Raw genomic sequence first — 18,742 nt, 5'->3', positions numbered from 1 at the left:
CGGGAAAAAAGACTGTTCTTAGGTACATAGGGTCACCTGATCTCATAGGCAATTACAGAGTTACTGAAAAAAAACTTCTCCCTGCAGCTCGTAAGCACATAAAAAAAAGTCACTTCTGGGAATTAAGTAGAAAAATGACTTTTTAGATGTCGACTGTTGAATCATTTTGAATTCCACCTCTAGAGCAGAAAATGATGAGTTTAATATCATAGCGGGAGGTATCTTGCATCTCCCTTTAAAGACAGCTCTCAGCATCCAGCAGGTTCCCAGCTAACAATTTATTGCTTTCTCCTTGTCTTCGCAGACAAATTATATGACAATCACTCTCCCTTTTAATTCCAGCATGCTTTGCTTCATCTTATTTTTAATTGCTTCTCCGGTAAAGGAGCAAACTTTTCGTGCAAGCAACTGCTCTATTTTTGAAGTTATTTACTGCAAGTATTTAACCAAAAGAGAAAAGAAAATCAATCTACTTTTTACTTATCAGATGGATGTCTTTACGTTCGGAAAATGTCAGTATTTTTGGAAATTGTCTACATGTCATTCACCACAATGGAAGGAGCGGATTAAGTTTGTACCCTGTAGAAAGCATAGAAAGAAGGGACCCCATAGACCAAACTGAGCCCCATAGTATGGTGCTGGGTACTGCCACAATACTGGCACAATGCAGTATGGTATGCATTGTGCCAGTACCCAGCACCATACTGTGGGGCTCAGTTTGTGTTTGGACATTGTGTTTGTTTCCTCCTCCAGACCCTTTCCATGACATTTGGGCCAATTCCCCACTCCCTTGTTTGCCAAAAAAAATGCAGTTCATCTGGAGAGGGGAGTGCTGCGCAGGTTCTCACAAACCTAAGGCTGGTTTCACACGAGCATGTTCGGTCCGTAAAGAATTCCACTGTGGACTGTCTGCAGCGGAATTCGACAGCAATTCCGCCACGTGTGAATGTGCCCTTAGACAGCAGTAGGATCAGGCAGTAAGGCTAATTGTAATTGTATTACCAGAAAACACTAAGGCTGGATTCACACGAGCACATTACATCCGTAAAGGACGGAACGTATTTCGGCCGCAAGTCCCGGACCGAACACACTGCAGGGAGCCGGGCTCCTAGCATCATAGTTATGTACGACGCTAGTAGTCTCCGTGGAACTACTGTCCCGTACTGAAAACATGATTACAGTACGGGACAGTTGTCCCGCAGCGAGGCAGGGACTCCTAGCATCGTACATAACTATGATGCTAGGAGCCCAACTCCCTGCAGTGTGTTCGGTCCGGGACTTGCGGTCGAAATACGTTCCGTCCTTTACGGACCGAACATGCTCGTGTGAATCCAGCCTAATAGCACTGGGTAGGGACAAACCAGGGCTATGCCCTTTCTCCAAGGGCCCCAAAGCAGTTGCATGGTCAACCTCTATGGTATGTATCATGCACAATATTGGATACATACTGTTTTTTAATCTGTGGCTACCGCATTGTGTCAATACCCCATTTAGATGCAAGATTGAAAGAATGCTTTACTAAACAACATCAGTGGGTGCAATCGCCCCCAACTCATGTACAGCTCCAAGTTTGTAAAGGTCTGCAAAATAAAGCGCCTCTAAGCATTATTGGCCGAAAGGCAGCCGTGACTCCTTTCAGCACTAATGTTGTAGCCGCAGCCATGTGGTGCCTGTCAGATTATTCGATTGGGAGACCCCTTAATCTGCACAGGACATGCCTCAAATGTGCACTAACTTTTCAAACAAATTATACTAATCTAATAGTATACCTGGTATAGATCAACTTTGAAATTTACTTACTGTTAAAAAAATTGTTTTATCCATGCAAATGCTGTCTGAAGTTCTTGCCACTAGGTGTCTCCCTTCCTGTAATCTGCTGTCCACTCCCGGTATTCAAGCAAAGTCTGTCCTTGGTTACAGAGCAGAATTGACAGGCTGTAGAAGGTGGGGGTGTGTCTCTGCACTGTCTGGCTATACAAGTCTATGGAGAGGGGAGGGTGTGGCGAAACCGGGTCAGTGGGGGTCGGTTTACGCCAAGAGAATGTGGGCGATAGATTCAGGCGACACAGATTAACAGGGGACAAGCCACAGCGGCGCGTTTATTAACAGGGACAGACACACACAGAAACAATGCACAGCTGCTTCTCCCCTCTGGGCTGGATGTGACAGGCTACCTCACTATGGGGTCTCTCCACTGTACCTTTCATCCTTTGGGGTGTCTCCAGATCCTCCTTAGTTAGATGGGACTCCAGCACTTGTCCTCTATTACTGTCCCTAGGTCAGGTACCATCTCTGAGGTAGATAGCCCCTGCCTGCAGCTCACACTGCTATCTCATCCTCTCCTGGGCAGGAACTAACTGAGATCTCACACAGCACCACTATCTCCCTCACTCACCCCTCCATCAGGCCATGTGCATCCTGCTCTTGCCCCCTCCTTTTTCTTATTTACATTCAGACAAGTTCCCGCTTGCAGCCGGTGACTCATTCTCCTTCAGTGTAAGATTAACCCTAGAGGGGAGGACAGTGAAGCAGCACTGAATACAATATAATATAAATCATAAATCAACTGGTTATCAAACATAACGTAATGCAGTTTGAGGGGACATATCCCCATCTAGCACAGGGCGCCATCTAAGCTATGGCACCCGGATGGCGGGAGTGCGACGGTTTGCGGCAGGCTTAACCTTTATTTGGGTACAATGCCTGTAACCGTCACCCGTTCCGCCACAGAGGGGGAGCAGGAAGAGGGAGGAGATAGAGTCAGTGAACAACAGACTTGCTGCATACAGGCCTATGGAGAGGGGAGAGGTAAGCAGGGGGAAGAAACAGGAGCAGAGTGAGGAAGACGCAGGCTGCTGGTAAGATTTCTATGTCACCCCAGTACTGGATTCACAACTATACTGCTCATTAGTGCTGTATAATCTCCTCCATGCTGGCACAGCTTCTATATTTGTGATAGAGATAAGAGAGCAGAATTCTCCTCTTTCATATGTGCAGTGTATAGACATGATAGCAGTTAGGCTCCACCCACTAGCTCAGAGACAACTGAGAATTAGAGATAGAGCCTGCAGAGGGGAAAACAGCTAAATAATTCAGAATACAAGTCACATAATGGCCAGAAATAGTGTTATTCCTCATGTACACACAAAGGACAGCTTATTCTGAAAATCTCCTGAAAAATTAGGTATGCTTTACATTGGCATCCCGAATGAGACGACCAGAGTTTGAGCAGCTGCATACCATGTGTGGCATCCAGCTAAAAATGACATTTGGGGGAAAAAACCTGAGAAAACCCCTGTGAGCTGCTCTCAGCCTATCAGTATTGTTTACAGCAGTCACAGAAACCAGATGGCAGCAAACTATATTCTTCCCAAATGTCCTTTCCAGCTGGATGACAGACACAGTATACACCCCCCCTCCCCTCCCAAATTCTGGTTCTCTGAGCTGGAAAATAGGGGCTCTTAGTACCCACCAGTTTTACCCTCTATGATCATATTATAGATTTCCTTGTTTTACAGCCCCAGTACTATATGCCCCATGATATATTTCTGTATTTTTGCATCGCTGCATAAACTAAAATAATAAATCAATCTAAACATATAACGTGTCACTAAATTACCATATCTGAATGATTTTGCTCATTTTAATTAAAGAAAAAGGCACATTTTTTTTAGATGTGCCACTCAAACATCCTAATAGCATGTGTTAAAGCGCAAACCCATTTTCTTGTTGAGTGTAATGACATTTTTTCTTCCTAATGTGCTCGGGTACCATTTTACAATATTTATTGGTGAAGTCACAGAAATAAAACTGTAGGGGGCAGCAAGATTGTATTCCTCTACTGACTTCTTATTAAATTGCTTCCATAATCTTCCATATTAATGAAGGAAATTGGGGCATATTCATCAACCTATTTATAAAACAGTGAATGTCTATTTTTAAAAAAAACATATGATGAACAAAATGAGCATATCTTAAAATTAAAAATAATTCTAGCTAAATCCAGGAATCTTTAAAGTAAAGAACTTGCAATTTTTTTTATTTAAAGTACAACACTACATATGAATATTATTTGAAAAATAATCAGTAAATGTAAAATCTATAATAACTCCCCTACCCTCATGACATTGAAATAACATTGCCATCAAAAGACTAGCTCAATTTAAGAATGATGCCATAACATCAAAGTCAAATGTGTGGATGTAACTCCTGTGTCCCAGGCAGTAGCTCATCTCATTGAGCCACTGGTAACACTGGGCAGCTCTATAGAAATCTTTTGTCTAGGTTCTTTTGATTCTTGCTTCCGGATATTCATTGCCTTGATCGCTTGATTAGTCACATCCTTTTGTGTTCCTATATAAGCCTGGCCCTTGCACTTCCCCCTTGCCAGACTATTGAGCTTCCTGCCCCCAGTCTGTTTTATTGCTCTACAAACTGTTGCTGCTTACTCGTGTTCCAAACTTGAGCTGTCTCATGACCATGTATCTGCCTTACACTACAAACTGTTGCCGTTTATCTGTGTACTGAACTTAGATTGTTTCCTGAGCACATCTTTGCCTTACTCTAGAAACTTTTACCGCTTATCTCTGTAACAAACTTGGATTGTTTCCAGACCTCGTCTCTGTTTTATGCTACAAACTTTACTGCTCATCTGTGCACTGAACCTGGATTGTTTTCTGACCATGTTTCTGTCTCACGCTACAATCTGTAGAAGCTTATATGTGTACTGATTCTTAACTGCTTGTATGTGGAAATTGGTTTTGATGGTAATTTGGATCCACAATATGTCCCTATGACAAGACTAAACTGCAGAACATTGGACAAGAATTGTTGGCATGTGGACACAGGAGCAGAGAAGCTGTAGGTCTGTAAATTAAACCAATGATGTGTTCACAAGAATAAGAAAGTAGGGTTAGTACTGTAGTTCTAAATCTGTTTTGGGATTTTACTTTTAAATCAATTCTACAATGATGAGCGGGTATTTTAGGGGACACAAACATAAAGGGGTTGACTCATGAAAAACATTTATCACCTATCCACACAATAGTTGATAAATGTATGATCGCTGGAGGTCTCATTGATCATAAGAACGAGGGTCCCATGTCCCCCGTTAAAATGGAGCAGTGGTCACGCGTGCGCCTTACCACCCCAATCAATGTCTATGGGGCTGATGGAAACAGCCGAGCAGTGTACTTGGCTATCTGCGTCAGTCCCATAAACATTAAATGTAGCGGTAGTGCACACCTGTGACCACCGCTCACTTCAAATGGAGGACACGGGATCCTAAGAATGGGAGGGGATCCATGTTGAGGACTAGAAATGAGAGGGGAGCCTTGGTGGGTACTATAAATAAGAGGAAACCATGCAGGGCAGTAAGAATGAGAGGGGGAGCCATTCTGGGGACTAAGAATGAGAGGGCTGTTTATTTGTGTGCTGTACATGTTTGACTGCATTACACACTTTAACCTGCTTTCTGTGTACTTCTTTCTTTGAGAGAACCACTCTCAAAAAAGAAAAATTTTCTGTGCAATTTTGGGTGGTCGGTTCAAAGAGATTTAGCTCCAGTAAGTTCCTAAGCTCCCCTACTGGCAGTTGCAGGTGACCAAAATGTTATGTTTTTAATCTATGTCTGTGCAGAAAATTTGGAGCTCTGCATCAGAAAAGTAAAGCTCTGACCACTATACAAATATATTAAGAAATTAATCTACACAGAATTTTGGACCTAAAAATTACAGTGTCAAAAGGTGGACATTTACTTTGATATAATGTCCGTTGGATGCAGTTCTCAGCTTTAGGTAACAGAGGGGGGTCCGAATCAGGGCAACTAACAGTATTGTCTGAAACGGACAACCCCTTTCAAATTTGACTCTATTTGGGTATGTACTGTATTTGGTATTGTACTTAATATTGATAGGAATCTTTATAGCTGATGGAATGTTTTATATCTTTCTCCAACAGAAGACCAGTTTGGAGTTTTACATAGACATTCACGCTCATTCCACCATGATGAATGGATTCATGTACGGGAATATCTTTGAGCAAGAAGAGCTATTTCAGAGACAAGCCATTTTTCCTAGGCTGCTCTGTCGAAATGCTGAGGACTTCTCTTTCGTAAGTATTATGTCAATGTTGTCCTTCATGTCAAGCAGTCATCGATTGTTAGAGATTTACAAGGTATAGATCTAACATAACCTACCAGAAAGCATGGGGCCCACTGTTCTCGTATGGTGGTCCGCTGACAGAACATGAGATAGTTATGCGCAAGTAACTACCTCACAATCTGTGATAACCCCCAATATAGGATATTAATAATGATCAGGCTTGATTTTTTACAATTCGGGCAGCGTTTAGTTCTCACGTGACTATGTGTTTCTACCAAGAAATGCTCGTGTAGGGAAATAGTTCTCCAGAAGAGTGACATCACAGATATGTGGCAATTGCATGTTAGAGGGTCAGTTCTTAGGGAGTGTGTGTGGCCCTTGATTCTGACACGGGATCCCACGTGAGGTTGGTGCAGTAATGGAGCTGGATACAATGGTTTTCAATAGCAATGTAACTTTACTCCACTTGAGCGTAATGCTTACAGAAGAAGGCACATAGCTTAGTGGTTACAGATACAATGTACGAGGCACAAGTGGGCACAGATTTTACCGGTTACAGTCCATTAATGGGCACAGAATTTAGCGGTTTAAATCTCTTGATGGGCACAAAACAGCTCATGGTACTTGTTGTACATAGGGCCCACGTGGCCTTTTTCTGGCTTAATCTCTGGTCAACTACCCTTTCCGGCACAGATCCACAAACTCCACCTGCTACCATACGGGAGATCTCTCTCTAGTAGTGGTCCATAACCACTCACAGCAGACACTGGGCATCTGGCTCTCTGGAGTTTAAGTCACTCGCAGCAGCCGGTTTGGGTCGGCTTCCGATTACAGGTTACAGTGCCAAACATTAAAACGTAATAAACAACTTAACGTGAAGCATTATGATTATGAACAATTCCAAGCACATTTCTTCAGTAAAGGATGCTATTCTTTGGAGTAGTCCACTCTTTTTTAATGCGTATGTGCACCTAATGCACGCAACTCCTATTGATATAAATTGTAGGGTGGCTGACGTACGCCACAAGAATTGGATTAAATTCCAACTTCTGTGCATCTCACCATCGCAGATGTTTGGAGTCTGACTTTTAAAGCATTTCTATAGATGGTCCTGTAGCTCGTTGGCCGCACGACTCCTAAGCTCCTCTTCAGTCGCGTGACTCAAGTCACTGTCTAGCCTTAGAGTATCAATGTTAATTATAGTGCTATATCAATTAAGAGCCGTGAGCAATCTCCATTTTTAGAATATGGATCAGCCGACTACAATTTTTTGTGTTCCTTTGTATGCAACATATTTTGTTCTTGTAAGACGCTGCGTTTAGGTATTGCCACTGTTTTCTTTTTTATTGTTCATCAAAACTTGGGTGAAATACGAACGATAAACTATGAAGGTCGTTCTGACCTAAAATAGCAGAGTCTGCAAACTTCAGAAGACATAATAAAAAAGAACCATTTGCCTGATGGAAAGTAATAGAAGTGTTCTCATCAATGAGGCAGGCATACAGTAAATGGTTTTATTTCACTGTTTTCAGTATTACAAAGTCTTACTGCATTCTATATAGAGCCAGTGGAAAAGCAATAATCCTGTAATTATGGGGCCTCTTTTAACGCACCCATTTTGCTGATTACATTTCCTTCCTATGTACAGGAGCAATATTGGTCCGACTGCGGGACCTCTGCCAATTTCCATTTTATTTTCTCCATGTTATAAACACTATTATTTTTATTGACTATTGCAAGGAAAATTCACCTGGTCTTCAACTCCAAGTAAAATAAGTATTTTTGCTGATTTCTTAAAGAAATAAAGTCCCAGCTGCCGTAGGACTAGTAACTGTAAATTACTATTATGCATAGGGAACCTTGAGGGAGAGGCCAACCGGGCCGAAAGCAACAACAGCATGCGACTCTATGGTAAAGCTATGCAGTTTTGGTATGTGTGTTTTTGTAAAACATGGTAAACATCGGCAAAAATGTTGCAACTAAATAATCGCGTGACAAAGCTGCACTCATTTGTGTCGAAACTACATACTTTTGCAGTTTTTGATGGCCTCCCATCGGCCTCACCTCGGCCACTACTTAACAGAGGTGTAGTGGAATTATGTGTGTAATATATACATATATACACAGTGTCAGACTGGGGTTCATTGTACACACCCTCCATCTATACAGAACATGTCCACGTCCCCTTTTAATTTCATGGCATTCATTGCTATTATCACTGTATACACAGGGCATATCATCAATAAGATTTAATAAATTATTTTGGAATCATCCCATAAGAAATAAATCCAAGTGGTAAGTGATTTGCTGCAAATATGGTTGTCATCTGCTAAACCTTTGGGGCCCCAATTGTATTAGGAGCTCATTATGGTGTCTGAGCATGGGACGACCAGAGGATCCTTTGATACTCTGGAGGGGAACGGGGCAGTCTGAACATATATATATATATTTATTTAGTTTAAAGATAGAGGTTTTCTTAGTGGCCTTCTCTCCTAGCATTCTTGTGAGGTTCTGGATTATCAGAGCTTGGAGGAAGAATAGGACAATTACAATTTGCAGACCAATGGATCTTGGGTTAAAGGAATGTTACTATGTATTTATAATCCTAAAATGCTTAAGATTCACTTTATTTAGAACACAACCTCTTTCCAGATTCACATTTGAACACTTTATGTTGTTACTATGTGTCACAATCGGTGGGTATGTGGACCCACTAGGCCGCACCGCCGTAGCGGAGTAGCAGCTGGCCAAATAGTGTTCCAAGTCTATACAAATCCCAAGCACAAGGGTACCTGTAATAGTCCAGACAGTAGTAGCGGCTAGGCTCAGATTGTACTTTGATGACAGGTGATGCAAAATGTGGCAGGAAGTACCAGGCGTGGCAGATGACACCAGACATGGTGTAAGACAGCAGGCGTAGCGGATGGCACAACACGACTCCAACACTAGAGAGGGCACAGGAACAAATACAGCACGGGATACAGGTAGCAGGGCCAGGGAACACTGGGAACAGTATACGACTAAGGGACCATTTGCAAGACTAACAGAGGAATACAAACAACGCTCAGGCATGGAGTGAAAGGGCAGGGCCCTTTTTATAGTCCAGGGTGATCTGGGGATTAATAGTTAATTCTTTACATGTGCATGCGCTGGCCCTTTAAGGCTGGGAATGAGCTCGCGCACGCAACCTAGTGGTCACTGCAGGGCAGGACGGCCACATGTGCTGGCGTTTCCGCGAGGGAGACATCGTCAAGATGAGAGGGGTCTGCTGTCGCGGCCGTCAGCAGGCAAGGGGAGGCGGCGGTCCGCGACTGCGGCCGTTACACTATGTTGGCAATGTATAATGTTATTTTATAGGCACTGCCTTGAGATATTCTTTAGGTGCAGTATAGTGCTATTATTTGAGCATAGTGTAGCAGTAATAATAATTGGAGAATGTATAATGGTATTATTTGAGCAATGTGCTATGGTATTATTGAGGCATTGTATAGTAGTATTATTTAGGTACTGTTTAGTGCTATTATTTGAGCAATGTTTAGTAGTAGTAATTGGAGACTGTTTATAGCTATTATTTAGGTACTATATACTGGTTTTATTTGGGCAATGTGTTATAGTATTATTGAGGCATTGTATATTGCTATTATTTATTCACTGTATAGTGATATTATCTGAGCATTGTATAGTAGTATTAATCGGAGACTGTTTAGTGGTATTTAGGTACTGTATAGTGCTATCATTTAATCATAGTGTAGAAGTAGTAATAATTGTAATAATAATATTTGAGCAATATGTTGTAGTATTATTGAGGCACTGTATACTGGTGTATTATTTAGTCATTGTTTAGTGGCATTATTTGGGCACTATATGCCACGGCTACAATGTAACTAAATGGTGATATTACTTAGGTACCCTGTGGTACTATTATCTGGTCAGTTTAATGGCAGCATTACATTTCCCCTCCTAAAACAGGAGAAGGGTGGGTCACATATGTCTTACCAAAGGGTCCTTACAGATCTATTGGTATTTCGGAGGAAATAATGATATAATACGTTTATAACTGCGACACATGTTTGCAATTTAATTTTCGGATGTAATTGTGAGTAAAGAAAGACCAAATTAAAATGTACAGATTGTTTTTTCTAATTACGAACGACCCTTTGCAAAATCAGATAAGGAAACCCATCGGAAAAAATATTTTAGAGGTAAAAAAAAAGACGATGAATTTGCAAACTGTGTGCAAACATTTGCACATCAAGCCTTAATCATGCACTATATAGAAATAAGAAAAGATTATGAAGCTAAGCAATTTCCATTAGCGAGTGCAGGTTGCTTCTGGGCCTGCCAGGCATCCACAGCGTTGCCCATAATTGACTGTCTCCCAGCCTTAGCCAAGCTGAGAAACAATGTTCTATTAACCACTGACAGACTCATTGAAAAGATTACTCTCCTTAAAGCATCTGTCAGCACTGATTGATTTACCAAGCACTGCGGACTGAAAAGGTTTCAAGTGCAGATACAATTTTGGAGGCATTTATCACACCAAACTAAAAAGAAATCCCGATTATATTAATAATGCACAGGGCTTTCACATGCAAACCGGGCAGATCGACTTAATAACTTGTTTGCTGTGAAATAGGATTCACTTTGGAGATGGTTTCATTTATCTGAATCTCCCCTAAATGAGTCACAGCTCAAAGGGATTTAGTTCTGCGGCTTAGGAATTGAATCTTGGCTAAGGAACAGGTTCAGGAAATCAGGTTCTGCCTTACATAAACACGACTGGTGCCCAAAGGGTTCAACCGGTGGAGGCGTTTTCACAACTGAATTGATTTAACCGGTTCAGGACCGGACTATTTTGAACCCTTCCAGGCCAGACACCGTTTAGCCATTTTTAGCACACGTTAGTTAAACAGTTCTAAGACTAAACAGCTATATAGTTTGAAAATAATAGTAAAGTATACTTTTTTACTTATCAGCTAATTTTTTATGGTTATAATATAATTTTACCCCAAAATAGGCCTTTTATTTGTGATCGTCATTGTCTACTGTAAATTTTGATATATGACATGTCTATTTTAGGGTAAATGGGTCAGGGCTGGCGTTACGAGAATGTTTGGTGGGGGTAACGTTTATTTTGAGGGTTTTTTTGCACTTTGTTTTACTTTTATTTCTTATTATTATGGTCTGTGTCTTTAAAGGTCAGAAAAGACTTTTGGGGGACTTTATTTTTTATTCTTTTACACTTTATCTTTCCACTGTAACTGAGGCTGCACAGGGGAAATCTGCCCTCTTATAGTGACTATTGTCACGAATAGGACTGTGCTGGTCTAGTTAGACCCAGCACCAGCCTGTCACTAAAGGCACCTGGCGATCATGTGACCAGTCACATGATCACCGGGACCTGTAGAGGCAGTGCCGTTGCCTCTATTCATTTACACAGCGCTCATTGAGGAGAAGATTCTATGTTCTCCTCTGCCGGGGACCCGACATCCAGCTGCCCGATCACTAGGGCAGCCACTTAAAACCACGCCGTAAATACACTATGGTGCGGGTTTTAAGGACCCCAACCGCCGGACGTATATACACAGCCGTCGGTCGGGAACCGGTTAAAATCATAATACATAGAGGAGACCACTATATACAGTAGTATTCTTGTAATATAACATTTGATGGTCCAGAAATCCTGGCCACACAATTGATACCACCTTAGGCCCTATGCACACGACTGTAGATTTTGTCCGTAATTGCGGACCATAATTACGGTCCACAATTACGGACCCATTCATTTCTATTGACCACGGACACCTTCCCGTATATTTGCAGGTAGGTGTCCAGGCCATAGAAAGCCTCCACAAAAGACAGGACATGTCCTATCTTTTACTTTTTACGGACCATGCTCCCATACTTTATATGGAAGCACGGCCAAAATATTTTTTTTTACAATACTTTATTTTTTTGGGCTCATAAAGGGACTTTCATTTTACATTTATATTTTAATTACAATATACTGGCATACTCATGTATTGTGCCTATTCAGAGAAATATGGACAGGCTTCTGTAAGGGCAAAGGGCATTTACAAGATACAGCCCTGGGGACCTTTGCCTGGGGACAATTATCTACATAGTGATCCCTGCCCTAGCAGTCGTGTTAACGGGGCCCATGCTCATGGCTACAAGCGGTATACAATGGGGGGTTGATTGTGGCACTTAACATGTTAACTGCTGGAATCAAAACTTTTTCACAGTAAGGAAAGGTCAGACTAGCCCACCAGTGTACCAGAGGATTCTCCAGTGGGGCCAGGATCTGACACAACAATGGGCCCTAATGGTTGAGCAGAAGACAACCACATTTGCCAATCATTTACCACTAGGATCTATTTCTTATAGGGTGATTCACAAATAACCTGTTAGACCTTGTATGTAATGTGAATATGTACATGTCCTGTATTGCCTGTCACTGTAGGAAGGAGATAAGTAGACAGTGGCTGCTGTAGTTTTGGGGCACATTGTATAGGGGGCTGTTTGAGAACTATTTCTAGACACTGGCTGACACTGTATGGTGGCATTTATGGAAGGGACTATATATGGAGCACTGTTTGGTACTTTTTGGGGGCACCACCTGACACATTATGTGGGAATGGTTATTGGTAATATATAAGACATTTATGAATAGCACAATATAGGAGGCGCTATGGCTGACTGACTGTTTGGGTGCATTGACTGCTACTGTTTAGGGGGACTGGCTATCAATGTTCGGGGGGCACTATAGTGCAAACCTCAGCTGCTGTAAAGTCTCCTTTTCAAGAGGAAGGTCGTTCACATTATTCAATCAGTCACTGATAGGAAACTCCTCCTTATGCTTCAAAAGAGGTTCTGCAGTAGCTGTGGTGTGTATATATAAGAAATTGTATACACCTTCCTATAAATTACTATAAAGTATTAAGTATATTAGAAGTCACCTCAGAACTCCTTAGTGAATCCTAATATGTTAACAATTTACAGTAGCGGTTACATTATCCACTATATATATATATATATATATATATATATATATATATATATATATATATATATATATATATATATATATATATATATATATATTGATACACGTCTTGTGCACAAGTTGCCCTTCGGCAGTAGGTTTCATTTCTAATGTATTAGATTATTCTATGAATGTTTTCATATATTCAAAGGTCACTTTATTGGGTTTCTCAGTGCAGTTCATCATCTATATTTATTCCAGCTGTAGGGTGCAAATATAATGTAATATTATGCCACTTTATAATAAGAACTGCGGAAGACGTGTCCATGTGAAGACCATGCCTCGGTTCACACGGTTTGTATTATTTTGCCCCACTGACCAGATATTATATAGAAGAAATTGAGATTTTAGAAAATCACACTATGCACTAGATAACCACATGGTTTTTAGGGCATACTGGATTGTTAGGGTACGTTCCCGGGTCCCTCTACCTACCGCATAATCGTTCTGAGGAGGAGTTTGAATGGAGAGGCAATCAAACATGCCACTCTACTCAAAGTCTAAGAACTCCGGCCAGCTGTCTAGTGATCGGTGGCGATCACAGTGGTGGAGACCCCAGCGATCATACATTTATCACTGATCCTGTGGGTAGGTGAAATGTATTTAGTGGGAAAACCCTTTTAATGTTTTTGTGCCATTTTTTATTTCCCAATGATTTTAAACGGCTTCATTTTTTTCTTGATTATCTACGAATTCGACAGAAAATAAATTGTGGCATGTGCCTTCTGATGCTATATGATATATAGGTATGCTCCCCTAGATGCGTTGCTTTACTCACACCAAGGCCATACAGCTCTGTGAACTAGACTCTGCCGTGTACATAAGCCCTTAGGGTAGGGCTACGCATAGACTTCGGCCCCGACACAGGCCGCGCGTCCAAATATCACTACGTACGATGAAGTAATGTAAGTGTAAGTGGCCGCGTTGCGACCCTCAAGTTGCCACAGACAATGACAAGAAATCCATAAAGTTTGGATTTCTTGCGACGGTCGTGGCAACTTGCAGGTCTCAACGCGGCCACTTTCACTTACATTACTGCGATGTACTCAGCGAGCTTTCGACGGTCTAGCCTTAGGGCTCATGCTCACAGAGCTTTACGGTTTTTGTGTGTGTAAAGCGGATTTTGGACGCACAACCAGGTATGGATGCTTAATGAAAATCTGCAATTAATATACTGTTTGAAAGGCAAGGTTGAATCAGGGATTTTTTTAGGCTAAAAAAATTTGAATACATTTTTCAGACAATTTTGTGTGCAAAAAATTTAATATGTTGATTTAAATAAGTAAGAAAATGCATTTTTGCTTGTGGCATTTTACGTGCATTTTTTTGGCGTGGCATTTATTTCGTTTTTTTTCCAACCATAAACGTCAATGACAGAAAACGCACCACAACCCCTGTGTGAAGTCGAGAAGCTCCTTTGCACTTGACTCAGTATAGATCTGTATTCTAATCACAGGACGATGTCACAATATACTAAGCACAGACTGAATGATTCTCACTTCGGCTTCAATCTCGTCTGCTTCAAAGATCCTCCGGAGTCCGTGCCTCTTTAAAAGGATGAATTGTCAGCTGCTGACAGAAAAACTGAGCGCATTATATTACCCATCCTGTGCTGCGGTTAACAAAGTTGTAGCGGTTTGTTAACTTTGACGTTTTCTCCCTCCAGTGAGTGGATAAGTGAATGGTTCACGGCTGGACATAACCTGGTTAGCGATGCTTGATTTACACTCTAAACAGCTCTGCAACCTGGACTTCAGCAAAACACAGTGCGGCCGTATATCTCGTGAAATGGCTGCGTAAAAAAAAAATCGGACAGTAATACCCAATTCACCCTGAAAAAATGGGAGCGATTTATGAATAATGTCCTAGAATACATGCATTTAGGAGAGAACAAAAATGGCGCAAATTGTGCAAAACGCCATATGACATGATTATTTGGTGCTAATAACTAGACCTGTAAGGCCCCATGCACACGACCGTATATTTCATCCGTAATTATGGACCCATTTGTTTCTATGGGCAATAGACTCCTTTCTGTATTTTTATGGGTGGGTGTCCATTTCGTATAAATGATCCGAAAAATATAGAACATGTCCTATTCTTGTCCGTAATTACAACACCAACTCCTCATAGAAGTCTATGGTAGCTTCCGTAATTACAGACGACTACACATGTGCACCCGTTGCTAGGCGGCGCCAGCTTTGCAGATGTTGCGCATCATTTGTGGTTTTCTTCTTTTTGTGGATCCGTATATACGGATGCACTATGGACCGTATTTGCAGATACCGTTCCGTATATGCGGATAAGTTGCGGATGAGTACGGATCCGTATTTACAGGTAGTATTTACGGATGGATGAAAATACGGTCGTGGGCATGGGGCCTTAGACATATTTCTCTAAGTGACATCACTTTATGCCTGGAATACATATACAAAATTATATTTTACATTAAAAAAAAGGTGCGCGCTTAAATTTGGCGCATTTTATGACTTGCAGCCATATCCATGTCGTGGTCCGGGTAGTAATTCTACACCATGGACTGCAATTGAGAAACCTACTTATTATTATATACGGTATGTACATTTATTTTTTAATGTATAGAATAAAGTGTTTTCATGTGGAGTCCGAGATTCATTCTTTGGCCGCAGCGTTCTCATTCTATTCTGGACGATCACTGCAGATTTCACCCTTTTTAATGTAGAAGGGATGAAATCCAGAGCAAAATCTGCACTCTGATTCTGGGGATTGCAGAAGGGTAAGTGCGCCATTTATTTGGGTGCTGTGTGGCATTATTCTTTATCTAACACAGGGTGTGGCAATAAATTGTTATTATGCTGCATTTTTGCACAATAGTTGTTGGCACCATTCATCTAGATCTTGTATGGCACAGTTTATCTGGACACTGTGTGACCCTATACGTTCGTATTATATGTACTACTCAAATGGGGACTGTATAGCACTAGTTATGTAGGTGTTGTGTGGCAATTTACAGGCCCTATGCGGCTCTATCTATTTACCTGGCCACTGTAATTGTGTGCACTCTATGACACTATACAGCTAGGCGTTGTATGGCACTGTCCAGGCATTGTATGGCAGTATTTATATGGGCACTCCATGGCTCTATCCAGTCTCTGTATGCACTATGTATATGGGCACTGTATGGCAGTATCCAGGTTTTGTATACAGTTTGTATTGTCATTTTATGTACTTTATACTTTTGGGCACTATTGTAATGGCAGGAAGGAGGTGAAGGGAAAGTGAGCCCTAATCTACCCACCGCCCTGTCCCTGCCTACTTGCAACGACCCGCCCTAGGCGACGGGGTACAACTGGGCGGCGGTCCCTACGCTGTCTAAGTGCACGGGAGAACAAACAGGGAACACGCAAGGGAAGGGGCAGTAGCCACGGAACGCCGCGAGGAAACGGAGTGGTGAATGAGTAGTCAGGACCAGGATGAAGTGGAGTATACCAAAGTGAGCACGGAGAAGGAAGCAAGCCAGGGGCAAAGCAAAGCAGGTTAAGCGGAACTGCAGCAAGGCAGAAGCACGGCAGAAGCAGGCTGGAGCAAGCAGCAGTGAGGCCAGGAATCCAGAAGAATTACAAGCACTGAGGAAGAGAACACGGCAGGTAATAAAGGACAGGGGGCGGAGCTAACTCCGACTGACCAGGCCGCGATAGGCTCTCCCACTCCTGAGCCTGCCACCCTGGTTGGTGGGAGATGGTGTCAGTCGAACAGGTCTGGCCTCAGGTGTGGATTGATTAATCCCAGGAGTATACCTAGACGTAGTACCTGGCAGATCCCTAACAGTACTCCCCCTTTTATGAGGGGCCACCGGACCCTTACTAAGAGGACCCGGTTTAGTAGGGAAGAGAATGTGGAACCTCCTGATCAATACCCCAGCGTGAACATCACGGGCAGGTACCCAAGTCCTCTCCTCCGGCCCGTATCCTCTCCAATGGACCAGGTACTGGAGGGAGCCCTGGACCATCCTACTGTCCATAATCTTGGCCACCTCGAATTCCACCCCCTCAGGGGTGAGAACGGGAACAGGAGGTTTCCTCGAGGGGGACCAGGACGGGGAGCAGCGTTTAAGGAGGGAGGCATGGAAGACGTCATGTATGCGAAAGGATGGGGGCAGCTCCAGACGGAAGGATACAGGGTTGAGGACTTCAATGATCTTATAAGGTCCAATAAATCGGGGAGCAAACTTCCTGGACGGGACCTTAAGGCGCAAGTTCCTGGACGACAACCAGACCAAATCCCCGACGACAAACCGGGGGTTAGCAGAACGTCTACTATCCGCCTGAATCTTTTGTGCGCTCTGGGACGCCTCTAGGTTCTTCTGAACCTGGGCCCAGACCGTGCACAGTTCCCAATGAACATCCTCTACCTCAGGATTATTGGAACAACCAGGGGAAACGAAGGAGAACCTTGGGTTAAACCCGAAATTACAGAAAAATGGGCAGACCCCTGACGAGTTACTGACCCGGTTATTCAGGGAAAATTCAGCAAGGGGAAGGAATGAGACCCAATCGAATTGACAGTCAGAGATGAAACACCTTAAATATTGTTCCAGGGATTGGTTAGTCCTATCCGTTTGGCCATTAGTTTCGGGATGGAAGGCGGAGGAGAAGGACAGATCAATCTCCAACTTTTTACAAAAAGCTCTCCAAAATAAGGAAACAAATTGTACCCCTCTGTCAGAAACTATATTGACTGGGGCCCCATGGAGACGCAGGATGTGTTTCACAAACAAAGAAGCTAACGTCTTGGCGTTAGGTAGCTTCTTAAGGGGCACAAAGTGGCACATCTTGCTGAAGCGGTCTACTACCACCCACACCACCGACTTGCCCTGAGATGGAGGCAAATCGGTGATAAAATCCATGGAGATATGGGTCCAAGGTCTCTGGGGAATGGGCAAGGAACGTAGTAGGCCCGCAGGTCGGGACCTAGGGGTTTTGGACCTAGCGCAAACCTCACAAGCGGCGACGTAAGCCCTAACGTCTTTAGGCAACCCAGGCCACCAATAGTTTCTGGTAATGAGGTGTTTGGTGCCCAAGATGCCAGGATGACCAGATAGAGCGGAGTCATGGTTTTCCCTGAGTACCCTTAGCCGGTATTGCAGGGGAACAAACAGTTTGTCCCCAGGGACGTTCCCGGGAGCTGCACCCTGATCAGCCGCGATATCAGAAGCTAAATCAGAATCCGTGGCAGAAACGATTATACCAGGGGGTAAAATACAAGCAGGATCCTTCTCGGAAGGAGGATTGGCCATGAAACTACGTGACAGAGCATCAGCCTTAATATTCTTGGACCCAGCCCTATAGGTAACCAAGAAATAAAATCTGGTAAAGAATAGTGCCCACCGAGCTTGTCTAGGATTAAGCCTCCGGGCCGATTCTAGGAAAACCAGATTCTTGTGATCCGTAAGGACCGTTACCTGGTGTCTGGCCCCCTCCAGGAAGTGCCGCCACTCTTCAAAAGCCCACTTAATGGCTAGAAGTTCGCGGTTGCCAATATCATAGTTACTCTCCGTGGGCGAAAACTTCCTAGAGAAGTAAGCACAGGGGCGGAGATGGGTGAGGGAGCTGGTACC

At 42.8% G+C, this 18,742-nt stretch overlaps 1 protein-coding gene across 3 annotated transcripts in view; it reads left to right on the top strand.

Moving 5' to 3' along the window:
* The window catches only part of AGBL4 (AGBL carboxypeptidase 4), a 1,201,113-nt gene that overhangs the window by 1,078,705 nt on the left and 103,666 nt on the right, over positions 1-18,742 (top strand). For all 3 annotated transcript variants that reach the window (XM_075832130.1, XM_075832129.1, XM_075832131.1), the window contains exon 10: positions 5,959-6,111. In XM_075832130.1, coding sequence (XP_075688245.1) covers positions 5,959-6,111 — 153 coding nt within the window. The remainder of the gene's footprint in view (positions 1-5,958; positions 6,112-18,742) is intronic.

This window comes from Rhinoderma darwinii, chromosome 7 (genome assembly GCF_050947455.1).
Source record: "Rhinoderma darwinii isolate aRhiDar2 chromosome 7, aRhiDar2.hap1, whole genome shotgun sequence".
In the NCBI taxonomy this organism is placed as follows: domain Eukaryota; kingdom Metazoa; phylum Chordata; class Amphibia; order Anura; family Rhinodermatidae; genus Rhinoderma; species Rhinoderma darwinii.
The sequence above is the reverse complement of the archived record's forward strand: the minus strand, read 5'-3'. Positions and strand labels throughout refer to the sequence as shown.